Consider the following 24,885-nt stretch of genomic DNA (forward strand, 5'->3'; position numbering starts at 1 on the left):
CCGGGCCGGGGGCGCAGCCGGGGGGAGGCGGCGGGCGCCGGGGCGGCGTGAGGCGAGACGGGGCGGCGGTGAGTACCGGGCCCGGCCCGGCAGCCTCCCGGGCAGCGACCCCCCCAGACCTCCCCCCAGGCAGGGACCCCCCCGATCTACCCCCCCAGGCAGGGACCCCCCCCAGGCAGGGACCCCCCCGATCTCCCCCCCCGGGCAGGGACCCCCCCGATCTCCCCCCCCAGGCAGGGACCCCCCAGATCCCCACCCCCGGGACGGGACCCCCCCCCGATCTACCCCCCCAGGCAGGGACCGCCCAGATCCCCACCCCCGGGACGGGACCCCCCCGATCTACCCCCCCAGGCAGGGACCCCCCCCGATCCCCACCCCTGGGACAGGACCCCCCCGATCTACCCCCCCCAGGCAGGGACCCCCTTCAGATCTACCCCCCTGGGACAGGGACCCCCAGATATTCCCCCCTCGGGCCCTCGGGCAGGGACCCCCCAGATCTCTCCCCCTCCGGCAGAGACCCCCCCCAAATCTCCCCCCCCCGGGCAGGGACCCCCAGATCCCCACCCCCGGGACGGGACCCCCCCGATCAACCCCCCCCAGGCAGGGACCCCCCCGATCTACCCCCCCAGGCAGGGACCCCCCAGATCCCCACCCCCGGGACGGGACCCCCCCAGATCTACCCCCCCAGGCAGGGACTACCCCCCCGATCTACCCCCCCAGGCAGGGACCCCCCCCAGATCCCCACCCCCGGGACGGGACCCCCCCCGATCTACCCCCCCAGGCAGGGACCCCCCCCAGATCCCCACCCCCGGGACGGGACCCCCCCGATCAACCCCCAAGGTAGGGACCTTCCCCGATCTACCCCCCCAGGCAGGGACCCCCCCGATCTACCCCCCCAGGCAGGGACCCCCCAGATCCCCACCCCCGGGACGGAACCCCCCCGATCAACCCCCCCAGGTAGGGACCCCCCCGATCTACCCCTCCAGGCAGGGACCCCCGAGATCCCCACCCCCGGGACGGGACCCCCCCAGATCTACCCCCCCAGGCAGGGACCCCCCAGATATACCCCCCCGGGATGGGACCCCCCCCCGATCAACCCCCCCAGGCAGGGACCCCCCAGATCCCCACCCCCGGGACGGGACCCCCCCGATCTCCCCCCCAGGCAGGGACCCCCCAGATCCCCACCCCCGGGACGGGACCCCCCCGATCTACCCCCCCAGGCAGGGACCCCCCAGATCCCCACCCCTGGGACGGTTCCCCCCCGATCTACCCCCCCGGAGGCAGGGACCCCCCTCAGATCTCCCCCCCCCCGGGCAGGGACCCTCCCTATCTCCCCCCCCAGGCAGGGACCGCCCAGATCCCCACCCCCGGGACGGGAGCCCCCCGATCTACCCCCCCAGGCAGGGACCCCCCCCGATCCCCACCCCTGGGACGGGACCCCCCCCGATCTACCCCCACCAGGCAGGGACCCCCCTCAGATATACCCCCCCAAGCAGGGACCCCCCAGATCCCCACCCCCGGGACGAGACCCCCCCAGATCTACCCCCCCAGGCAGGGACCCCCCAGATCCCCACCCCCGGGACGGGACCCCCCCGATCTACCCCCCCAGGCAGGGACCCCCCCCCGATCCCCACCCCTGGGACGGGACCCCCCCGATCTACCCCCACCAGGCAGGGACCCCCCTCAGATATACCCCCCCAAGCAGGGACCCCCCCAGATCCCCACCCCCGGGACGAGATCCCCCCCAGATCTACCCCCCCAGGCAGGGACCCCCCAGATCCCCACCCCCGGGACGAGACCCCCCAGATCTACCCCCCCCCAGGCAGGGACCCCCCTCAGATCTACCCCCCTGGGACAGGGACCCCCAGATATTCCCCCCTCGGGCCCTCGGGCAGGGACCCCCCAGATCTCTCCCCCCCCGGCAGAGACCCCCCCCAAATCTCCCCCCCCAGGCAGGGACCCCCAGATCCCTACCCCCAGGCAGGGACCCCCCAGATCTCCCCCCTGTGGCAGGGACCCCCCTCAGATCTACTCCCCTGGGACAGGGACCCCCCAGATCTAGCCCCCTGGGCAGGGACCCCCCAGATCCACCCCCCCAGGACGGGACCCCCCCCAGATCTACCCCGGGACAGGAACCCCCCAGATCCCCACCCCCCAGGACAGGGACCCCCCATATCTACACTCCAGGCAGTGACCCCCCAGATCTCCCCCCCGGGCAGGGAACCCCCAGATCCCCACCCCCAGGCAGGAACGCCCCCAGATCTAACCCCTTGGCCAGAGACCCCCCCAGATCTCCCCCCCAAGGCAGGGAACCCCCAGATCTACCCCCCCCCGGGCAGCAACCCTCAAACCGAGCCCAGCACTCCGCTGGGATAATACACCCCCAAACCCGGCCCGGCACTCCCCTGGGATAATACACCCCCAAACCCGGCCCGGCACTCCCCCGGGGGTAATACACCCCCAAACCCGGACCGGCACTCCCCCAGGGATAATACACCTCCAGGCCCGGCACCCCCCTAGGGTAATACACCCCCAAACCCGGCCCAGCACTCCCCCGGGGGTAATACACCCCCAAACCTGGCCCGGCACTCCCCAGGGATAATACCCCCCCAAACTCAGCCCGGCACTCTTCTGGGGGTAATACAGCCCCAAACCCAACCCGGTGCTCCCCCGGGATAATACACCCCCAAACCCAGCCCGGCATTCCCCCTATTTGAAAGGAATCCCTCCTGGATTCTCCCTGGAGCAAATCATGAAGCTTTTACAGTTCACCCCATGTAGGATGGGCCTGTGGAACTCATTGCCACATGGGGTCAGTGAGCTGAACAGGATTCAGAGAGGGGTCTGGCGTTGACGCGGCTAACAGGAGCACCTGCAGCTCCGCCACCGATGTCTAGAATGTCTAGAAACCCAAGCATTAATCCACCAGCCCCTAACGGGTGGGCAGGGCAGTAGGACCCTTCCCCGCTGGTCAGGTGAGCCCCTGACTCGAGCGGCCCTGTCTCCGCAGCGTGTGGCCTAGTGGTCAGGGCGCTGGTGTTGGCATCGGCAGCCCTGGGTTCGATCCCACCACTGCCCTGCTGGGTGAAGTCACTTCGGCCGCCCCACGCTTTGGGGCTCTGCCGCAGTGAGTGCGAGGGGCGACAGAGGAGCTTTGCTGCCTGCTGTGGAGCTCCTGGCCCCCAGGGCACTGGCCAGTTGCTGTACGGGGCTGTCAGTCTGGGCTGGGGCCCAGGATTCCTGGACGTGCAGGGGCAGCGGGTAAAGCCCCTGGTGTCCGGGCCCCTTTGCCTGGGTGCCCTCGGAGAGCAGGGGATAGTGCTGCCTGGGGGTGAGTTTCAAACCCTCGACAGGCGGTGCCGGGTCCTGGGCGAAGGCTGCGTCTGGGGCAGGAGCCCGCATCTCCTACAACGCCCAGCACGGGCACGCTGAAGGCCTGGAGCAGGACATGGGCGCCCTGGCCTGGAGAGGAGCAGGGGGAGCTCAGTCCCCGGGGCCTCTCCTGGGCTCGTTGGGAGCGGGGGCTGAAGGGATCTGCACTGGGCCACCTGGGATGGGCCGTGGCGAGGTCAGAGCGGGGCTGGAAACGCCTGGTTAGGATCCTGGCTCCGGCACTGACTCAGGCTTCCTCCGGGCCGGAGTCCCAGTTGTGTGGGCCGTGGCCGAGGAAGGGGGAGGCTTCCAGCCCCCCCGGGTTAACTGGGGCAGCGCGACGGGGGCTGCTGGCCAGCCACTTCATCTTGGCGAGATTTTAGAAGGTGCTAATTAGACCTGAGTGAGTAGCTGCCCTTTGATCCCCCATCTAGACAAAGACCCCAGTGCAGACGAGACCTCGCTCTGCAGCCTGCACAGGTCTCTGCCCTGCTCTGTGCCTCAGTTTCCCCATTTGTGGAATGGAGATGAGGGGCGGCTGTGGCTAGCGAAGGGCTTGGCACTGATGTCCCTCCTGCGGTCTCAGAACTGGGGGGGTCCCCCTCCCTGAATCCGCTCCACAGGCTCGCTGGTGGAGCAGGAGAGAGGGCCCAGCTCCCAGGGGATGGGGATGGAGGGTGAGGGAGGAAGGCTCTGGATGGGGGAGTTGCATTGGCAGGGCGCTGGGCGAGGGTGCAGTGGAGGGGAGTGTCTCCTTCCTGTAGCAGCGCCGACAGCTGGGGTCCCCTTGGGCACCGTCTCAGGGGCATCACTTGTGGGCAGACGCCCAGCAGGTGATTGGGCAGGGGATGGTGGGCAAGGGGCCTGCGGTCGCCCCAGGGGGTCGTGCAGGCCGTAGCATGGCGACTCGGGCGATGCTTCGAATACCGGGGCCCGTGGGGTCAGGGAGTGGGGGCCCCGCACTGTGCCCAGGCTGCTCTAACCCCCTGTCCCGCAGTGAGATTCGGGGAGCAAGGGAGCTGCAGGGAGAGGGGTGGGTGGTGCTCTCCCCAGCAGTCAGTGCTGCCCCCAGGGCCCTGACTCGGTGCTAGGGGGCTCTGTGCTGCAGGGAGCGGGGGCCCAGTGCTGGCCCGGGCCCTACGGGGTGCAAGGAGAGGGGTGGGGGTAGGGGCTGGGTCGGGGGTGCTCTCCCCTGGCAGTCAACCCTGGCCCAAGGCGGTGCCGGGAATGGGGAAACGGTAGCAGTCGCTCTGTTGCTGCAGGGAACGTGTTCTGGTTCGTTGAGCTGCATGTCTGTGGCCATCTCGATCCCCCAGCATAGATTCATAGATTCATAGACTCTAGGGCTGGAAGGGACCTCGAGAGGTCATCGAGTCCGGTCCCCTGCCCTCATGGCAGGACCAAATACTGTCTAGACCATCCCTGATAGACATTTATCTAACCTACTCTTAAATATCTCCAGAGATGGAGATTCCACAACTTCCCTAGGCAATTTATTCCAGTGTTTAACTACCCTGACAGTTAGGAACTTTTTCCTAATGTCCAACCTAAATCTCCCTTGCTGCAGTTTAAGCCCATTGCTTCTTGTTCTATCATTGGAGGCTAAGGTGAACAAGTTTTCTCCCTCCTCCTGATGACACCCTTTTAGATACCTGAAAACTGCTATCATGTCCCCTCTCAGTCTTCTCTTTTCCAAACTAAACAAACCCAATTCCTTCAGCCTTCCTTCATAGGTCATGTTCTCAAGACCTTTAATCATTCTTGTTGCTCTTCTCTGGACCCTCTCCAATTTCTCCACATCTTTCTTGAAATGCGGTGCCCAGAACTGGACACAATACTCCAGTTGAGGCCTAACCAGCGCAGAGTAAAGCGGAAGAATGACTTCTCGTGTCTTGTTTACAACACACCTGTTAATGCATCCCAGAATCATGTTTGCTTTTTTTGCAACAGTATCACACTGTTGACTCATATTAAGCTTGTGGTCCACTATGACCCCTTGATCTCTTTCTGCCATACTCCTTCCTAGACAGTCTCTTCCCATTCTGTATGTGTGAAACTGATTGTTCCTTCCTAAGTGGAGCACTTTGGATTTATCTTTATTGAACTTCATCCTGTTTACCTCAGACCATTTCTCCAATTTGTCCAGATCATTTTGAATTTTGACCCTGTACTCCAAAGCAGTTGCAATCCCTCCCAGTTTGGTATTGTCTGCAAACTTAATAAGCGTACTTTCTATGCCAACATCTAAATCGTTGATGAAGATATTGAACAAAGCCGGTCCCAAAACAGACCCCTGCAGAACCCCACTTGTTATACCTTTCCAGCAGGATTGGGAGCCATTAACAACTACTCTCTGAGTACGGTTATCCAGCCAGTTATGCACCCACCTTATAGTAGCCCCATCTAAATTGTACTTTCCTAGTTTATCAGCATGGCTCCTGAGAAGCGAGGGCTTGGCCCCCGTGTCCCAGCCTAATTCCTGCTGGAGAAATTCGTCTGCCTTGCTCAGCCGGGTGCAAGATTATTCTTTCTCTTCCCCTTCCAGCCCATGGTGCTGCGTTTCTGTGAGCCGGTGCACAGCGAATGCCTTCCGCCCCAGAGCTGGCTGCAGTTTAGTGGCAGGTTAGTGGTCTGTGATGGATTGCAGCGCCTCCGCGCTGCAGGGTGCCCTGTGCCAGGCGGGAGAAACTCGAGTAGTTGTTGCCCAAGCCAGTACTTAGCCCTTGGCTGGTGCTGTGGGAGGGCTGTGCCAGTGTGGTATAGCCCCTTGGTGCTCCCCCGTAGGGCATCAGCTCCCTGCTTTACAGGGGGGTGCACATGATGCCGAAAGAGGTGCAGCGACCCTCTCCGGTGAGCGGCGACGCCTTCAAGGCATCGCGCATCATTTCACTCCACACAGCGCTTGGCTTGTGTGCAGTTCTCCCCCGCCCCCCTCTCACATCACTCTCCCCCTAGCGCGTCAGGACGAGCACCCCATGCTCAGATCTGCAAAGCCCTTGGTGGCCTGTGGTGACTGCGAGTACCGGCTGGGCGAGACCCACCTTCCTGATGGTGCAGAGTGCGCCCCTCGCAGGACGGGTGAGCGCTGAGAGGCGCCAGCGCCTCGGGGCTCGTCCGAAACCGGGTGGTTCTTAGACCGAGGTTAGATGATAGGGAAACTGAGGCACAGCAGTGGGGACGTGATTGGCCCAAGGCCGTGCAGCCAATCAGTGGCAGAGATTGGGCCTCATTCCCTACTTGTCCCTTAGCCCAGGCAGCAGCCCCCCTGGGAGTGGGGGTGTGGGACCCAGAAGTCCCCCCCCCCCGGATTCCAGCCGTGGACGACAGCCCAGCTAAACGCTAGCGCTCGGGTGCGGGGGACTTGGGGAGGGACACTCTGGATCCCGTCTCGGACAAGTCGAGCCGAGCGAGGGTTAAAGTTTTGTTATGTCTGCTGCGTGGCCAAGGATTTTCCCAGGGCCTGGGTGCGTCGCGCCTGCCCGTGACTCAGAGCCGCGGGGCGGCTGCGGAACAATAACATAACTCCTTTTGGGGAGTGTCTGGAGCCGCTGGGCTGGGCCTGGAGCCACGGACGCTGGGGGAGGAGGATGCTGAGGGCCCCCCTGCACCCAGACACTCCCCCCCTCCCTTGGCGCGGCAGGGCTGCATGCTGCGTGGCTGAGTTAGACTCAACAGGGAAGCCCTGACTGTGGCATTCCCGGGGCTGAGCAGCCCAGCAGGGGGTTTGCCGCATGCCCCATGGCGGCTCGGGGCCAGAACCCGCCCCCAGGGAACAGGGGTATGATCCCCCCGTGCACACTGACACGTGCTCCCTCTGGATCCTCTCTCTCCCCTTTCCCCCTTTCGTCCTCTGCATCTCACCCACATCCCGTCGGGCAGGGACACACCCTGCGAGCTGAGCCCGCACCAGCCCCACTGCACCCCCAGCCCTCGATTCGGGGAGGCCAGTCTGACATCTCCCCTGAAGGAGCTGCCTGGTGTCTGCGGCTGGGACTGGGGCCGGTAAGTATCGGCTGAGTTGAGCAATCCGCTCCGGAGGGACAGTTCAAACCACGTGCTTGATACTCTTCTCCCCAAGGCCTCGGGTGGTCGGGCGCAGCAGCCGGACTCCGGGGTTCTTTCCCAGTCTCTGCTACAGGCTTCCTCTGCCCCTGGACACGTCCCGTCTCTGAACCTCAGTTCCCCATCTGTGAAATGGGGGCAGTGCCCCCTCCCCCCCGCTGTGCTTGGCTCTGTAAATAGTGACTCTCGGGACGGAGCTGTCCCTGTTTGTACAGCGCCTGGCACAGTCCTCTAGCTCGGGGTCTGGAAGTGCTCCTGCAGTGCAGACAGGGCTGGCTGCTGGCAGAGCCGGGCAGGGCACTCGGTGCTGTACAAGCCACTGCCCCGGGGGCTGGCAGCCTACCCCAGAACGAGGTTCTCACTCTGCTTGGTGCCGGTGCAGCGGTGGCTGAATGAGGCCGGGATCCCAGGACTCTGTGCATCACCCCACCCAGGAGCTCCCCTGGCAGCTGCGATGGATCCCAGGGAGGCCTGCGAATGTTGGCTGGCTGGGCTGGGCTGCCTGGAGGAGCCAGTTAGAGGGGTGCAGATGGGGAGAAACTGGAGAGCTGTGTGGGGGAACCCCATGGAAGCCCTCTCTGAGAAGCTCTTCCCCCGCCCTGGATTCCATCTACCCCTCCCTGCCCTAACTGGGGGCTGTTCAAAGCGGCAGCTGCATACCTCCCCAGAGGTGACCGCATTACATTGGGCGGGAAGTTTTTCCAAGTATATTGGTGGGGGCGGGGGGGATTTTTCTGGCCGGAATACGGACAATCAAGGCAGGATCCAGCATGGGCTCAGTGTAACTTGTGGGGCCAAGGGAAATGGATTTGATTCGGCTGGACTAGACTGTAAATCCTCAGGGCTGGGACACAGCACGCAGGGACCCTGCTCTTGGGGCTTCTGTAGTAGGAATAATTCATAATTATAGCAGGCCTGGGCTGCTCTGAAACCCCCTTGCTTAGGGCAGCAGTTCTCAGCGGGGGGACATGTACCCCTGGGGTACACAGAGGTCTTCTAGGGGTACGTCAGCTCAGCTAGAGATTTGCCTGGTTTGACAATAGGCTACATGAAAAGCACTGGCGAAGTCAGTACGTCCCGAGCCCTGTGTGTCTGCGTATACTGCTCTGCTCCGAAGTGTGAGTGCGAGGTTTCTGTCCCGTGGATTCATGTTATAATGCCGTGCTACAGCGAGACAGCCAGCAAGTGTCCGGCCCTAGCGCGCTGGGCCACTTTTGTGTTTTAATGTCGGATTTTGTAAGCAAGTCATTTTGAAGTGAGGTGAACCTTGGGGGTACGCAGACCAATCAGGCTCTGGGCACACATGACGCGGTGTGTGCTGTAGGGGCGAAGCCCCGGTGGAGATCAGGGCCTCGTGCTGGGCAGTAGAGACAGACAGCGAGACACGGTCCCCCAGCCCATGAGTGTACAGCCCGGCTCAGTGGGACAGAACAGGTGGGAAACTGAGGTGCAGCACGGTTAAGTGAGTGGCCCAGGGCCATGCAGGGAGTGTGTGGCAGAGCAGGAAGCAGACTCCAATCTGCAGGGCCCAGCCAGCCGGCCGTGCGGTGTTGTGTTGTGTTGTGTTGTGTTGCTTTCCCTGCGCCAGGCTGGGGAGGGTCTGGGGGCTCAGGACCGTGCAGCGTCTCGGGGGGGGATTTGCTCCTGGTGCGCATGGACGGCGTAGGGGAGGGCAGCCTGTCTGTGCCCTTGACGCCTGCGTGAGCTGGGTAAGACCAGCGCAGACCCCACGTCACCCTGCTGCCAGCAGCCCAGCTAGCCGGGGGAGGTGTGAAAGGCACTGGGGGGGGTCCCATGCGGGGGGCAGAGGGTCTCAGGCAGTGCAGGCAACTGAATGAATGAGCCCTTCCCTTCTCACCCACATTGGGCCTCCCGGGATCTCCAGACCTGTCCCCTTGCACTGCGGCTGGGAGCTGGCTGGGGAGGGAGGGTGTTATCCTGCTCGAGGTGCCACAGTTTGGGTTCCTCAGTTTCCCTGGGATTGTGTTAGTGGGGGGGAGGGGTCCAGCTGACCCACCTCGACTCCCAGCCGTGTGTGTCTATCAGATGGGGAGGGGCTGGGAATGGGAGATTTTTTTGGGGGGGAGGGGGCTCTTAAATTCCTGTTTGACAAATATAATAGAAACATCAGAAGTGCCCCCCGCAGCAGAACAGACGGGGCATCTTGGCCTTGGGGATCCCTCCAAGAGTTTGTTTCTTCTGAAACCCTAAATCTGGGCCTCGGGCAGTGAAGGGGGGGAAGAGCCCAGCGTGAGTGAGCGAGTGACGGGTTAACGAGCACCCCCGGCCCCGCTCACTGTGTTTAGTCTGCGCCCGCCCGCAGCCCTCCCCCCGGCCGAGCAGCACCGTGTGCTGCGCACACGTTCACGCCCGGGACGGGTTCTGCGGTGGGCTTGGTCGAGCCAACTCCAGCCCGAGGTGAGTGATTTCCCGGCATGGCCAGAGTCGGAGCATGGCTGCCAGGAGGGTGGGTGGTTCCCATCAGGACTTGGCCCGTGTGTGACCAGCAGAATCGGGGCCCCATCCCGCCCCCGAGGAGCAGCGCTCTGGCTGCTGGCCTGGGATGATCGCAGAACGCCCTGTTCCGCCCGTGGGGGTGTCCCAAGTGAGCTGATGGAGTGGGGGTGGGATGAGACCCCCCCCCGGGAAACGAGGCTGTTGCTTCGTTAGGGAAGACACGGGATTGAAATGCAGGGGGCTCTGCCCTGCCTAGCTCTGGGCACCCTTGTGCTCTCCGCTCCCCCCACGCACACAGCAAGGCTCTGCCCCATTCCCCTTGGGGTGCCCAGCCCAGCACTCGAGAGCAGTGGGCAGCCCTGTGCATGGCAGGACAAAGGGGTCGTCTCACACCCTCTAGCTGGGGATATAGAACCCAGGAGTCCTGGCTCCCCCCGGTGCTGCTCTAACCACTAGACCCCACTCTTGTCCCACAGCTGGGAAGAGAACCCAGGAGTCCTGGCTCCTAGCCCCCTGCTCCAACCACTGCATAACCCACTGTCCCATTTGGCACAGCTGTGCCGGAAACGCTCTGACATGCCCCATACGTGGCCACCCGTCTGTGGGTGCCGGGGCCAATCCTCTAGTGGTGGGACCCAGCCGATCCCCCGCCCTGAGCGATCCCTGTGTAGGAGGGAGGCCCCCACATCCTCTCCGTCAGTCTGTGCGAGCTCTGACCCGCCCGTGACCTTCCCCCGCAGACCCAGTCTCCCGTTTAATGTGGTTAATTCCCGTCTGGGTGTCTCCAGGCCGAGCTGGATGCTCCTGTTTTCTGTAATTCTTCACAGCCTTTGCTGAGAGCCGGGGCGGGCGCAGAGACCTCTCCTGGGCCCCAGCAAATCCAGCCCTTCCGGCTGCAGCCCCAGAGGCAGGATCCAGCGTGGGCTCAGCGTGGCTTGTGGGCACTGCGCTGGTCTGCAGCCTCCCTGGTTAGATTTGCTGCAGGTTGGTCTGCCCATCCATGAGGTGTGTGTGCAGCCTTCCAGCACAAGTGCAGCTCTGGGTTATCTGTATCCCTGCAATGTCTTGGGGCACCCAGCTGGGCTGGGCACCACGCAGTCCCCAGGCTGGGATCAGGGCCCCTGGCAATGCTGGGCACTGGGCAGACCTTGGGCTGGGATCGGAGCCCAGGCTGGGCACTGGGCAGACCCTGCCCTGGATTGAGGGCCTGGGCCAGGCGTCACGCAGACCCCGGGCTGAGATTAGGGCCTGGGCTGGGCACCACACAAACCCCACACCAGGACCGGGTGCTCAGGACGGGCATCGCGCAGGCACAGAGTGAGAGCGGGCAGCATGACTAGATACAGGGTGGAAGAACAGAAGGAGCATTGGGGGAAGCTGAGCCACAGAGAGATGCAACAATGGGCCTAAGGTCATTGGCGGGGTGGGGCTGTGGCAGGGCTGGGAAGCCCCCTTGGTCCCAGCTCCCTGCGTCCCCCTCCCAGGGCTGGGAGTCGGTTTATGGACATCAGGCGGCCGATCCCTGGCACCGCAGTTACCTGGGGCGTCGGGGACACTAGGGGAGGGTCCCAGCGAGGGTTGCATGTCCCTCCTTCTGTCTGCGGGGTGGGGGCAGAGCCCCAGGGTCTGCACAGGGCAGCCATGGCCTGAGGCTCTAGCAGTGGGGCTCGGGCAGCCAGGTGGGGCAAAGCTGGGAGTGGAACCCAGGAGTCCTGATTCTCCAGCCACCCCCTCAAGCCAGGGCTCTGCGAGCTGAAGCTCAGCAGAGGAGGGGGTCTGTTTCCTGGCTCTGCTAGGAGCCTTTCCCCCCATCGCCAGGGCCCTCTCTGGACCTTGCCAGGAGCTGGCACTGCAGTAACCTGACCCGGGTGGGGGCTTGGACCTGGCTGTGTCTCCAGGATGCTTGGGCATGTGTCTAGCAGGGGCTGTGGGGTCGGGGGGCTGCCTGCTGAGATTGGCATGTTACGCAGTTGTCCTAGTGCCCAGACCACTGCTCCGACCACTAGGCCCCACTCCCCTCCCAGAGCCAGGCGGCAGTGGGCACTGTGGGTGACACCTGCCCTGCTGCGCTGTCTCTGCAGGCCAAGCAGCACCATGTCCCTGAACCCCCCCACCAGCAACGATGCCTGCCTGAGCATCGTCCACAGCCTGATGTGCCACCGGCAGGGCGGGGAAAACGAGACCTTCGCCAAGCGGGCGATCGAGAGCCTGGTGAAGAAGCTGAAGGAGAAGAAGGACGAGCTGGACTCGCTCATCACGGCCATCACCACCAACGGTGCCCATCCCAGCAAGTGTGTCACCATCCAGCGCACCCTGGATGGGCGGCTGCAGGTAATGGGGCTCCCCACACCAGGAGAGCGGGGAACCCAGGAGTCCGGGCAACCAGCCCCCCCACCCCACCCCCCCCGCTGTAACCACTAGACCCCACTCCCCACCCAGAGCTGGGGATAGAACCCAGGAGTCCGGGCAGCCAGGCCCCCCGCTCTAACCACTAGACCCCACTCCCCACCCAGAGCTGGGGATAGAACCCAGGAGTCCGGGCGGCCAGGCCCCCTGCCCCCCACTGTAACCACTAGACCCCACTCCCCACCCAGAGCTGGGGATAGAACCCAGGAGTCCGGGCGGCCAGGCCCCCCCCCGCTCTAACCACTAGACCCCACTCCCCACCCAGAGCTGGGGATAGAACCCAGGAGTCCGGGCGGCCAGGCCCCCCCGCTCTAACCACTAGACCCCACTCCCCACCCAGAGCTGGGGATAGAACCCAGGAGTCTGGGTGCCCAGCTCCCCCACCCCTGCCCCCCCAAACCAGGACACCCTGCTGGGGAGTTCAGGGCAAGCTGGGGGGAAGGGAAGGAGGCTGCCCACAGGCAGGACACCAGGGAGGGGCGGCAGGGGTGTGAGTGCAGGGGGGCTCCATGGCACAGCCGGGCACCACGGGGGCCTGGGCTGTCACTCGCTTGCCCTGGAGCTGGGTTTTTGTGACTGGCCCTCGGGGGTGAGGGGCTGGGCTGGCACTGGGGGAGCAGAGGCCCCTCCCTGTGAGCTGCCGGCTCTGGGCTCCCCCCTCCCCTCCCCGGCTCTGCAGCGGACCCCCCCTTTCCGGGATGAGTCAGCGTCTGGCAGCATCAAAGACAGCGGGAGGAGGGGAGGGTGTCTGGAAGCTGCAGCCAGCGAGGCTCATGTGGGGCAGCCCCCCAGCCCTGTGATCCGAGATGGGGGCAGGGAGGCCCAGGAGTCTTTCCGTCCCCACCCGTCAGACCCCCCCCCCAGAGGAGATGGGCTGCCCCAAAGCAGACCCCTGCCCCGCTGCACTGCTGACCCCCGCCCAGTACAGATGGGCTCCCCTGGTGCAGGGGGGGACTTGTCCCAGTTTCCCTGGGGGAGGGGCTCTGTAGCCTGGGGGGGGTGGAGTTGTTGTGCCCCATTAGCAGAGGGGTGGGGTCCAAGCAGCACCCCCTAGTGGCTCTGCTGGGGGGGGCAGGATGCCGAGGTGCTGTGCCCTCCAAGTGGCAGAGGGGTGGGGGGCAGGGGTCTGGCGAGGGCCCAGCGGAGCCTGGGGCTGAGGGAGTGGAGTCCCTGGGGGGTGCTCTGTGGGGTGTCAGGTACAGGGGAGCCCCGGCTGTTCCTAAGAGGTGGGGGCAGGGGAGGGGGGCACTTGGTGTTGTGGGTTGGGGCGAGGCTGGTTCCTGGCAGTGGGTGTTGCAGGGGGCAGTGGGGGAGGGGCCCTGCGGTGGGGGTTGCAGGGGGCAGTGGTGACGGGGGAGGGGAGCTCTGCTGTGGGGGAGAGAATCTGCTGGGGGGGTTGCAGGGGGCAGTGGTGACGGGAGGGGAGCTCTGCGGTGGGGGAGGGGCCCTGCAGGGGGAGGGCATCTGCTGGGGGGGGTTGCAGGGGGCAGTGGTGACGGGGAGGGGAACTCTGCGGGGGGGGCCCTGCGGGGGGGTTGCAGGGGGCAGTGGTGATGGACGGGGGGTTTTGCGGTGGGGGAGGGAATCTGCTGGGGGGGGTTGCAGGGGGCAGTGCTGATGGGGGAGGGAATCTGCTGGGGGGGTTGCAGGGGGCAGTGCTGATGGGGGAGGGAATCTGCTGGGGGGGTTGCAGGGGGCAGTGGTGACGGGGAGGGGAGCTCTGCGGTGGGGGAGGGAATCTGCTGGGGGGGTTGCAGGGGGCAGTGGTGATGGAGGAGGGGGTTTTCGGTGGGAGAGGGAATCTGCTGGGGGGGGTTGCAGGGGGCAGTGGTGACGGGGAGGGGAGCTCTGCGGTGGGGGAGGGAATCTGCTGGGGGGTTGCAGGGGGCAGTAGTGATGGGGGATGGGGTTTTGCGGTGGGGGAGGGACTCTGCTGGGGGGGTTGCAGGGGGCAGTGGTGATGGGGAGGGGAGCTCTGCGGTGGGGGAGGGAATCTGCTGGGGGTTGCAGGGGGCAGTGGTGACGGGGAGGGGAGCTCTGCGGGGGGGTGGGGCCCTGCGGGGGGTTGCAGGGGGCAGTGGTGATGGGGGATGGGGTTTTGCGGTGGGGGAGGGACTGTGCTGGGGGGGTTGCAGGGGGCAGTGGTGACGGGGAGGGGAGCTCTGCGGTGGGGGAGGGACTCTGCTGGGGGTTGCAGGGGGCAGTAGTGATGGGGGATGGGGTTTTGCGGTGGGGGAGGGACTGTGCTGGGGGGGTTGCAGGGGGCAGTGGTGACGGGGAGGGGAGCTCTGCGGTGGGGGAGGGACTCTGCTGGGGGTTGCAGGGGGCAGTAGTGATGGGGGATGGGGTTTTGCGGTGGGGGAGGGACTGTGCTGGGGGGGTTGCAGGGGGCAGTGGTGACGGGGAGGGGAGCTCTGCGGTGGGGGAGGGACTCTGCGGGGGGTTGCAGGGGGCAGTGGTGATGGGGGATGGGGTTTTGCGGTGGGGGAGGGAATCTGCTGGGGGGTTGCAGGGGGCAGTGGTGATGGGGAGGGGAGCTCTGCGGGGGGGTGGGGCCCTGCGGGGGGTTGCAGGGGGCAGTGGTGATGGGGGATGGGGTTTTGCGGTGGGGGAGGGACTGTGCTGGGGGGGTTGCAGGGGGCAGTGGTGACGGGGAGGGGAGCTCTGCGGTGGGGGAGGGACTCTGCGGGGGGTTGCAGGGGGCAGTGGTGATGGGGGATGGGGTTTTGCGGTGGGGGAGGGACTGTGCTGGGGGGGTTGCAGGGGGCAGTGGTGACGGGGAGGGGAGCTCTGCGGTGGGGGAGGTAATCTGCTGGGGGGGTTGCAGGGGGCAGTGGTGATGGGGGATGGGGTTTTGCGGTGGGGGAGGGACTGTGCTGGGGGGGTTGCAGGGGGCAGTGGTGACGGGGAGGGGAGCTCTGCGGTGGGGGAGGTAATCTGCTGGGGGGTGCAGGGGGCAGTAGTGATGGGGGATGGGGTTTTGCGGTGGGGGAGGGACTGTGCTGGGGGGGTTGCAGGGGGCAGTGGTGACGGGGAGGGGAGCTCTGCGGTGGGGGAGGGACTCTGCGGGGGGTTGCAGGGGGCAGTGGTGATGGGGGATGGGGTTTTGCGGTGGGGGAGGGAATCTGCTGGGGGTTGCAGGGGGCAGTGGTGACGGGGAGGGGAGCTCTGCGGTGGGGGAGGTAATCTGCTGGGGGGGTTGCAGGGGGCAGTGGTGATGGGGGATGGGGTTTTGCGGTGGGGGAGGGACTCTGCTGGGGGGGTTGCAGGGGGCAGTGGTGATGGGGGATGGGGTTTTGCAGTGGGGGAGGGACTGTGCTGGGGGGGTTGCAGGGGGCAGTGGTGACGGGGAGGGGAGCTCTGCGGTGGGGGAGGGACTCTGCTGGGGGTTGCAGGGGGCAGTGGTGATGGGGGATGGGGTTTTGCGGTGGGGGAGGGAATCTGCTGGGGGTTGCAGGGGGCAGTGGTGATGGGGAGGGGAGCTCTGCGGTGGAGATGGGGCCCTATGGGGAGGGGGGTCAGGACGGCGCCACGCAGCCCTCTGACTGGATGGGTTCTGACATGTCCTCACAATCGGATAAACAAAGATGTGGGCGAGGGGTGGGCAGGTGTCCGATTACATCTGAAGAAGGGGGGGGCTGCACAGCCCCAGCTCCCGCCTGTGTCTTCAGGGGCCCTGGGGCTGTGCTGGGGGGCAAAGGAGGAGGCACCGTCCCATCCAATGCTGGGGTCTGTCTCCCCCCTGGTGCCCGTTCCCCAGCAGCCCTGCCGCCACCCCACCTTGTCCCCATCCCCCGCAGGCAGGACGCCTGGGTCCCCTCTGCACAGGCTGCATCTGGCCCCCAGTGAAATACATGGATCTTGGTGCTCCCCACCCAGAGCCAGGACAGAACCCAGGAGTCCAGGCTCCCAGCCCCCCCACTCTGTCATCCCAGAGCCAGGACAGACCCAGGAGTCCTGGACCTCACTCCCCTCCCAGCGCTGGGACAGAACCCAGGAGTCCAGGCTCCCAGCCCCGCCGCTCTAATCCCCCAGACCCCACTCCCCTCCCAGAGCTGGGACAGAACCCAGGAGTCCTGGACCCCACTCCCCTCCCAGAGCTGGGACAGAACCCAGGAGTCCTGGCTTCCAGCCCCCCCTGCGCTAACCACCAGCCTCCACTCCCCTCCCAGAGCTGGGGAGAGAACCCAGGAGTCCTGGCTCCCAGCCCCACCGCTCTAATCCCCCAGACCCCACTCCCCTCCCAGAGCTGGGACAGAACCCAGGAGTCCTGGACCTCACTCCCGTCCCAGCACTGAGACAGAACCCAGGAGTCCTGGACCCCACTCCCCTCCCAGAGCCAGGACAGAACCCAGGAGTCCTGGACCCCACTCCCCTCCCAGCGCTGGGACAGAACCCAGGAGTCCTGGACCCCACTCCCGTCCCAGCACTGGGACAGAACGCAGGAGTCCTGGACCCCACTCCCCTCCCAGAGCCGGGACAGAACCCAGGAGTCCTGGACCCCACTCCCCTCCCAGCGCTGGGACAGAACCTAGGAGTCCTGGACCCCACTCCCGTCCCAGCACTGGGACAGAACCCAGGAGTTCTGGACCCCACTCCCCTCCCAGCGCTGGGACAGAACCTAGGAGTCCTGGACCCCACTCCCGTCCCAGCACTGGGACAGAACCCAGGAGTCCTGGACCTCGCTCCCCTCCCAGAGCCGGGACAGAACCCAGGAGTCCTGGACCTCGCTCCCCTCCCAGAGCCGGGACAGAACCCAGGAGTCCTGGACCCCGCTCCCCTCCCAGAGCCGGGACAGAACCCAGGAGTCCTGGACCCCGCTCCCCTCCCAGAGCCGGGACAGAACCCAGGAGTCCTGGACCCCGCTCCCCTCCCAGAGCCGGGACAGAACCCAGGAGTCCTGGACCCCGCTCCCCTCCCAGAGCCGGGACAGAACCCAGGAGTCCTGGACCCCGCTCCCCTCCCAGAGCCGGGACAGAACCCAGGAGTCCTGGACCCCGCTCCCCTCCCAGAGCCGGGACAGAACCCAGGAGTCCTGGACCCCGCTCCCCTCCCAGAGCCGGGACAGAACCCAGGAGTCCTGGACCCCGCTCCCCTCTCAGAGCCGGGACAGAACCCAGGAGTCCTGGACCCCGCTCCCCTCTCAGAGCCGGGACAGAACCCAGGAGTCCTGGACCCCACTCCCGTCCCAGCACTGGGACAGAACCCAGGAGTCCTGGACCCCACTCCCCTCCCAGAGCTGGGACAGAACCCAGGAGTCCTGGACCCCACTCCCCTCTCAGAGCTGGGACAGAACCCAGGAGTCCTGGACCCCACTCCCCTCCCAGAGCCGGGACAGAACCCAGGAGTCCTGGACCCCGCTCCCCTCCCAGCGCTGGGACAGAACCCAGGAGTCCCGGCGGCCCGGCCCCAGCCGTACCCCTGCCCGGCTCCCCCTCTCTCTGCCCAGGTGGCTGGCCGGAAGGGCTTCCCCCACGTGATCTACGCCCGGCTCTGGCGCTGGCCCGACCTGCACAAGAACGAACTGAAACACGTCAAGTTCTGCCAGTTCGCCTTCGACCTCAAGTACGACAGCGTCTGCGTGAACCCCTACCACTACGAGCGCGTGGTGTCGCCAGGCCTGGGTGAGCGGCGGGGGCGGGCCTGGCACAGAGCCCGCTGCCCAGGGCTGGCCTGTCCGGGGTGGGCATGGCAGGGCCTCCCGGGCAGCTGGCTTTCTCGGTCTTTGGTGATCAGGGTTGGGGGTGGCACAGCTCCCGGAGGTTGGGGGAACATCCGCCCTTTCATGTCAAGCCCTCTGGGGAGCCGTGAGCCAGGTGTGGGGGGCTCTGGCAGTGCGGGAGCCCCACAGTGCTGCTGGGGTGCAGAGTGCCCCCACCCTGCCATGCGGGGGGCAGCTAGGAGAACCGCACCACAGGGCCCGGAGCAGCATGTGCCCCTGGCACTGGGGCAGGCCCTTCAGAGCTGGCCCCGCAAGACATGCACTGGCTCCCCCACCCCCGGCACCTGGCTAATGCGCCGTTCTCTCTCCGCTGCAGGTCTGAGCATCCAGAACACAGGTGAGGGGCCCCGTGTGGGGCTGGGCCGGGGCCATCACTGGGGTGTCCCTATGAGACAGGGGAGCAGAGCCTCGGGGGTGTGGGGAGCTGGGGGTCCCTGTGACACGAGGGGAGCTGAGCCCTGTGGGGGGGGGGGAGGAAGCAGAGCCCCAGGGTGTGTGGAGAGCTGGGGGGTCCCTGTAACACGGGGGGGAGCAGAGCCCTGGGGGTGTCAGGAGCTGGGAGGTACCTGTGTCACGGGGGAGTGGAGTCCTGGGGTGTGTGGGGAGCTGAGGGGTCCCTGTGGGGGGGAAGCAGAGCCCCGGGGTGTGTGGGGAGCTGGGGGGTCCCTGTGGGGGGGAAGCAGAGCCACGGGGTGTGTGGGGAGCTGGGGGTCCCTGTGACACGAGGGGAGCTGAGCCCTGTGGGGGGGGAGCAGAGCCCCAGGGTGTGTGGAGAGCTGGGGGGTCCCTGTAACACGGGGGGAAGCAGAGCCCTGGGGGTGTCGGGAGCTGGGAGGTACCTGTGTCACGGGGGAGTGGAGTCCCGGGGTGTGTGGGGAGCTGGGGGGTCCCTGTGGGGGGAAGCAGAGCCCCAGGGTGTGTGGGGAGCTGGGGGGTCCCTGTGGGGGGAAGCAGAGCCCCAGGGTGTGTGGGGAGCTGGGGGGTCCCTGTGGGGGGGAAGCAGAGCCCCGGGGTGTGTGGGGAGCTGGGGGGTCCCTGTGGGGGGGAAGCAGAGCCCCAGGGTGTGTGGAGAGCTGGGGGGTCCCTGTAACACAGGGGAGGAGCAGAGCTCTGGGGGTGTGGGGAGCTGGGGGGTCCCTGTGGGGGGGAAGCAGAGCCCCAGGGTGTGTGGGGAGCTGGGGGGTCCCTGTGGGGGGGAAGCAGAGCCCCGGGGTGTGTGGGGAGCTGGGGGGTCCCTGTGGGGGGGAAGCAGAGCCCCGGGGTGTGTGGGGAGCTGGGGGGTCCCTGTGGGGGGGAAGCAGAGCCCCAGGGTGTGTGGAGAGCTGGGGGGTCCCTGTAACACAGGGGAGGAGCAGAGCTCTGGGGGTGTGGGGAGCTGGGGTCCCCTGATGCTGTGAGGCCCCCGTGATGACCATCACCCCCAGCCCTGGGGGCAGTGACCCTGTGGTTTCTCTCCCCCCACAGCACCCCCTGCCCGCCTAGTGAAGGAGGAGTTTGTCCATGACTGTGTCCAGATGGAGGTGCCCACGGGGCTGGGCTCCCCCACCAGCGACCACGGCCCAGGGGCCAAGCTCCTACCCCGGGGGATGCCCCCCGCCGAGTCCTACCGCCAGCCACTGCCCCCCCTCCAGCTGCCTGAGCCCCCCCATGCCCCCGTAAACATCTACCCGACCCTGCCCATGTCACCCGCGGGTGAGTACAGCGCCAGGTCCTTCTGAGGGGCGGGGGGACGGGGGGGGAGCTGCCGGGAGTGGGGGAGTGTTAGGAGGGGCCAGTTCTTTCTCTCTGGACTGATCTGGAGCCCGGAGGGGGTCCCAAGCGCCCCCCCCGCCCCACGTTAGAAGCACAGATCCCAGAAGGGCCCTGTCGGGGTCCCCCGGCCAGCGAGTGGCACTCAGGCTGGATCGGGGGGGCTGCTTGCCCTTGCCCCCGGGGGTCCCATCTCGGGCTGACTAGGAGAGGTTTGGGGGGACGGCAGCCAGTTGATCGGTGTCTCTCCCCCCCTCCCCAGCAGTGGCCCCCGGGGGCCCTCTGTTGTCCATGGCGCATGGCGAGGGACTGCAGCAGATCGGCTCCCCGCACCAGCCCATGGCGCCCACCCCACCCCCAGCCCCCCCAGCCTCGCAGCAGAACGGCTACCCCGCGCCCCCCAAGCAGTCCTACCACAGTGAGTACCAGACCCCAGCCGGGATGGGGGGGCAGGTCGGCCGCAGCGCAGGGGGATCAGCTGCCTGATTCTGGTCGGCACAGGTGGGGGCCTGGCATGGGTGTGCCCCAAGTTCCTCCCCCATCTCGGGTGTAGCACGTCAGGGGGCTCACTGGGCTGGGGGGGCGGGACATTGGGCTCCAGGTGGGGCGGGCTCCTCACTCTCTGCCCCCTTCTCAGACACGACAGCCAGCTGGACGGGCAGCAGCACAGCAGTGTACACCCCCAGCCTGGGGAGCCAGCAGCCCACCCCCCCACCACCCCCTCCACCACCGCCGCCGCAGCAGAATGGACGGAGCCACCCGCAGCCCCCGCTCCATCACCCCAACCACTACTGTACGTCGGGGGGGGTGGCAGAGCACTGGGGGGCGGGGGGGTGGGGGTGAGCCCACCGCCGGCCCTGGTCCTCAGCAGCCAATCGCTCCCTATTTCCATAGTCCCCCCTCCCCCGTGAGTGCTCCTGCCCTAGTGAAATGCAGCCACTTCTGGGGAGGAGGCCAGCGGCTGGCGGTGGGAGCTATGGGGCGGGACAGAGCCTGCCTGTTACCTACGCAACCTGCTGGGCCTGGAACCCGGCACCAAGGCTCAGGCCCTGTCGCTGCCCCAGGCCAGCCCCAGCTGCCTCCGCTCCCTGCAGTTGCCTGACCGAGCCCTTCTCTGTCCCCCCAGGGCCCTCGCACCATAACGCGGCTCCCTACCAGCAGCCAGTCTCCAGCCATCCTGGTAAGTGACACAGCCACGGATCCCCTCGCCCGCCCCCCAGGCCTCCCGCCTGCCTCAGCTTTGCCCCTTGCCCCCACAGGCCCGGAGTTCTGGTGCTCCATCGCCTACTTCGAGATGGATGTGCAGGTCGGGGAGATCTTCAAGGTACCGTCCAGCTGCCCCGTGGTGACGGTGGACGGCTACGTGGACCCCTCGGGGGGCGACCGCTTCTGCCTGGGGCAGCTCTCCAACGTGCACCGCACAGACGCCAGCGAGCGGGCCAGGTGAGGGGGGGCGGGGGCAGGGAGGTGCCGCCCAGGCGGGTCCCCCCGTCCCCCCCGGGCGCCAGGCTGAGCCAGGCTTCCTGTGCCGTAGGCTGCACATCGGCAAGGGGGTGCAGCTAGAGTGCCGGGGCGAGGGCGACGTCTGGATGCGCTGCCTGAGCGACCACGCCGTCTTCGTGCAGAGCTACTACCTGGACCGGGAGGCCGGGCGCGCCCCGGGCGACGCCGTGCACAAGATCTACCCCGGAGCCTACATCAAGGTAGGAGCAGGGCAGCGGGGGGGTTCGCTGCCCCAGCTGCTGAGTGTGGACAGACCCTCCGGTTCCCCGGGCTCCAGCCTGTCACCCTGAATCCCCAGGGGCCATAGGAGCCGGGCCCCCGCCCCGGCGCTGACGCTCTCACCCCCCAGGTGTTCGACCTGCGGCAGTGCCACCGCCAGATGCAGCAGCAGGCAGCCACGGCGCAGGCAGCAGCAGCGGCCCAGGCAGCGGCCGTAGCAGGGAACATCCCGGGGCCCGGCTCTGTGGGAGGCATCGCACCGGCTGTTAGTAAGTGACCAGGGTGGAGCCCGCCGGAGGTGGGGCCGCAGGGGCCTCGGCCAGACTGCTGGAGGGTCTGGCAACTGGATATGAAGGGGGGAGAGTGGGCGGGGGGGCTGCGTGGCTAGGGGTCTGGGAGGTGCCACTTGGGATAAGGGAGCAGCTGGGGGCCTGTTGGGTGGTGGAGGGTAGGGCTGGGAGCCAGGACTCCTGGGTTCTCTCCCCAGCTCTGGGAGGGAAGTGGGGGCTGGTGGGTTAGAGCAGGGGGGACTGGGGGCCAGGACTCCTGGGTTCTCTCCCCAGCTCTGGGAGGGGAGTGGGGGCTGGTGCGTTAGAGCAGGGGGGGCTGGGAGCCAGGACTCCTGGGTTCTCTCCCTGGCTCTGGCAGGGGAGTGGGCGCTGGTGGGTCAGAGCAGTGGGGGCTGGGAGCCAGGACTCCTGGGTTCTCTCCCCGGCTCTGGGAGGGGAGTGGGGGCTAGTGGTTAGAGCAGGGGGGGCTGGGAGCCAGGACTTCTGGGTTCTCTCCCCGGCTCTGGGAGGGGAGTAGGGGCTGGTGGTTAGAGCAGGGGGGCTGGGAGCCAGGACTCCTGGGTTCTCTCCCTGGCTCTGGGAGGGGAATGGGGGCTGGTGGGTCAGAGCAGCGGGGGCTGGGAGCCAGGACTCCTGGGTTCTCTCCCCGGCTCTGGGAGGGCAGTGGGGGCTGGTGGTTAGAGCAGGGGGGGCTGGGAGCCAGGACTCCTGGGTTCTCTCCCCGGCTCTGGGAGGGGAGTAGGGGCTGGTGGTTAGAGCAGGGGGGGCTGGGGGCCAGGACTCCTGGGTTCTCTCCCCGGCTCTGGGAGGGGAGTGGGGGCTAGTGGTTAGAGCAGGGGAGGCTGGGGGCCAGGACTCCTGGGTTCTCTCCCCGGCTCTGGGAGGGGAGTAGGGGCTGGTGGTTAGAGCGGTGGGGGCTGGGGGCCAGGACTCCTGGGTTCTCTCCCCAGCTCTGGGAGGGGAATGGGGGCTGGTGGGTCAGAGCAGCGGGGGCTGGGAGCCAGGACTCCTGGGTTTTCTCCTCGGCTCTGGGAGGGGAGTGGGGGCTAGTGGTTAGAGCGGTGGGGGCTGGGGGCCAGGACTCCTGGGTTCTCTCCCCGGCTCTGGGAGGGGAGTAGGGGCTAGTGGTTAGAGCAGGGGGGGGCTGGGAGCCAGGACTCCTGGGTTCTCTCCCCAGCTCTGGGAGGGGAGTGGGGGCTGGTGGGTTAGAGCAGGGGGGCTGGGAGCCAGGACTCCTGGGTTCTCTCCCCGGCTCTGGGAGGGGAGTGGGGGCTTGTGGTTAGAGCGGGGGGGCTGGGAGCCAGGACTCCTGGGTTCTCTCCCCAGCTCTGGGAGGGGAGTAGGGGCTGGTGGTTAGAGCAGGGGGGGCTGGGAGCCAGGACTCCTGGGTTCTCTCCCCGGCTCTGGGAGGGGAGTGGGGCCTGGTGGGTTAGAGCAGGGGGGGCTGGGAGCCAGGACTCCTGGGTTCTCTCCCCAGCTCTGGGAGGGGAGTAGGGGCTGGTGGTTAGAGCAGGGGGGGCTGGGAGCCAGGACTCCTGGGTTCTCTCCCTGGCTCTGGGAGGGGAGTGGGCGCTGGTGGGTTAGAGCAGGGGGGGCTGGGAGCCAGGACTCCTGGGTTCTCTCCCTGGCTCTGGGAGGGGAGGGGGGGTGGTGGTTAGAGCAGCAGGGGCTGGGAGCCAGGACCCCCAGTATGTCCCAGCAGTGAGGGAGGGGCCTGCATTCCCCGCACTCCGGCCCTGCCTGTCTCTCGTTTGCCCCCTCCCAGGCCTCTCTGCTGCTGCTGGGATCGGTGTGGACGACCTGCGGCGCCTCTGCATCCTGCGTCTGAGCTTCGTCAAGGGCTGGGGGCCAGACTACCCCCGCCAGAGCATCAAGCACACCCCCTGCTGGATCGAGGTGCACCTGCACCGCGCCCTGCAGCTGCTGGACGAGGTGCTGCACACCATGCCCATGGCTGACCCGGGGCCCGTCAACTAGTCGGGTGCCACCCGGCCACAGGGCTTCCAGCCTCTGCTTTAAAGGGCCGGTGCTGCCTTCCATCAGTGAGCGTCCATGGGGCCTTATCTTACCATGTGGGGTGCCAGGACTCCCCCCTCCCCCACGAGCGTGCCCCTCCCACTGAGCCCTGAGCCAGCTGCCACCCCGGAGCCAAAGCGAGCCAGCCCCATCGGCACGTCCCGGCTGCAGGGAGTCTCTGGGCTCGGTCGAGACTCTTAACAAGGGAGCGACTGCCCCGATCTGCTGGTCCCCTCTGGGCTCTGCCCCAGCTCGCTCTGGGGGCCAGGACTCCTGGGTTCTCCTGGGGGCTGGCTAGCCTGCTGGGTCTCTTCCATCTCTGTGAGCTTGGAGGTGTTTCAGCCTTCCCTCCCCTGCTCCATCCACCCCCCAATTCCTCGGGTGACACGTCCTCCTCGCCTGGCCCCTTTGCCCAGCACTCGGCCAGGCGCTGCCCTGTGGGGAGGGGTTATGGGCGGCCGCTCTCCTCCCCTTTAAAGCCCTCCCAGGCACACTCGCTTTTTGGGGTGGTTTGATTTAAATTGTAATAAAAAGCCAAATAACTAGGGCCCTACCGAATTCACAGCCGTCACACACACACACACATACACACACACACCCTCCTTTTGGGGTCAGGACCCTACAAGTGCAACACTGAAATTTCAGAGTTAAGTAGCTGAAATCATGAAACTTCCGATTTTTAAAATCCTATGACCGTGAAATTGACCACAATGGCCGGTGAATTTGGTAGGGCCCTACAATAACTAAAAGTACCAAAAATCCCAGCCCGGCACTGCCAGGGCCTGGCTGCCTTGGCCCGCTGCAGGGAGCGCGGGTAACGGGGATCCTGTAGCCAGTGCCCCCTTGTGGCCAGCTGTGCAGGTGCAGTTCATTGGCCTGCCCTGCAGTTCTGCCGTTCCCAGGAGTGCCTGAGGTCGGCTGGGTTTGCACCATGGGGAGCGTCTCAGTCCTGGACCAGGTGCGGGGAAGGAGCCGGGCAAGTGGCGTGCTTTCCTCCCAGGCACTGGGCCCTCTGCGAGCGGGAATTCAGACACTTCATGTGGCTTTTTTAATTGTTATTTAAATATGATCTGGGTTTTTTCCACTGGT

At 66.4% G+C, this 24,885-nt stretch overlaps 1 protein-coding gene and 1 long non-coding RNA gene across 8 annotated transcripts; one reads left to right on the plus strand and one right to left on the minus strand.

Annotated features, from left to right (window-relative positions):
- On the plus strand, nucleotides 1-24,880 carry LOC127038209 (mothers against decapentaplegic homolog 4-like). Of its 6 annotated transcripts, none has more exons than XM_050930709.1 (14): nucleotides 1-68; nucleotides 5,918-5,994; nucleotides 7,252-7,374; nucleotides 11,973-12,222; nucleotides 17,747-17,921; nucleotides 18,336-18,356; nucleotides 19,484-19,711; nucleotides 20,031-20,186; nucleotides 20,406-20,561; nucleotides 20,895-20,948; nucleotides 21,028-21,211; nucleotides 21,303-21,471; nucleotides 21,621-21,759; nucleotides 23,546-24,880. In XM_050930709.1, exons 2-14 carry the CDS (start codon nucleotides 5,921-5,923, stop codon nucleotides 23,755-23,757), a joined length of 1,941 nt encoding a protein of 646 aa, XP_050786666.1. In that variant the 5' UTR covers nucleotides 1-68; nucleotides 5,918-5,920; the 3' UTR covers nucleotides 23,758-24,880. The 6 variants fall into 6 exon arrangements, with proteins under 6 accessions (XP_050786666.1, XP_050786667.1, XP_050786670.1 ...); XM_050930711.1 differs by lacking the exon at nucleotides 1-68 and adding an exon at nucleotides 6,328-6,513 and having other exon boundaries at nucleotides 5,917-5,994; XM_050930710.1 differs by lacking the exon at nucleotides 7,252-7,374.
- Nucleotides 16,245-17,690, minus strand: LOC127038216 (uncharacterized). 2 transcript variants are annotated; one of them, XR_007770605.1, is made up of 4 exons: nucleotides 17,594-17,690; nucleotides 16,754-16,828; nucleotides 16,335-16,573; nucleotides 16,245-16,260 (listed from the first exon to the last, which is right to left on the minus strand). It is a non-coding gene; the product is annotated as an uncharacterized LOC127038216 (long non-coding RNA). The 2 variants fall into 2 exon arrangements; XR_007770604.1 differs by having other exon boundaries at nucleotides 17,504-17,644.
- Nucleotides 24,881-24,885: the final 5 nt, after the last annotated feature.

This window comes from Gopherus flavomarginatus, chromosome 20, assembly GCF_025201925.1.
Source record: "Gopherus flavomarginatus isolate rGopFla2 chromosome 20, rGopFla2.mat.asm, whole genome shotgun sequence".
Classification (NCBI taxonomy): Eukaryota; Metazoa; Chordata; order Testudines; family Testudinidae; genus Gopherus; species Gopherus flavomarginatus.

Excerpts from the sequence above, each read along its gene's own strand:
- LOC127038209 (XM_050930709.1), top strand. The coding sequence starts at position 5,921 with ATGGTGCTGCGTTTCTGTGAGCCGGTGCACAGCGAATGCCTTCCGCCC. Across the intron at positions 7,375-11,972 it reads TGCGGCTGGGACTGGGGCCG|GCCAAGCAGCACCATGTCCC; the intron begins GTAAGTATCGGC and ends CTGTCTCTGCAG. Across the intron at positions 19,712-20,030 it reads CCTGCCCATGTCACCCGCGG|CAGTGGCCCCCGGGGGCCCT; the intron begins GTGAGTACAGCG and ends CCCCCTCCCCAG.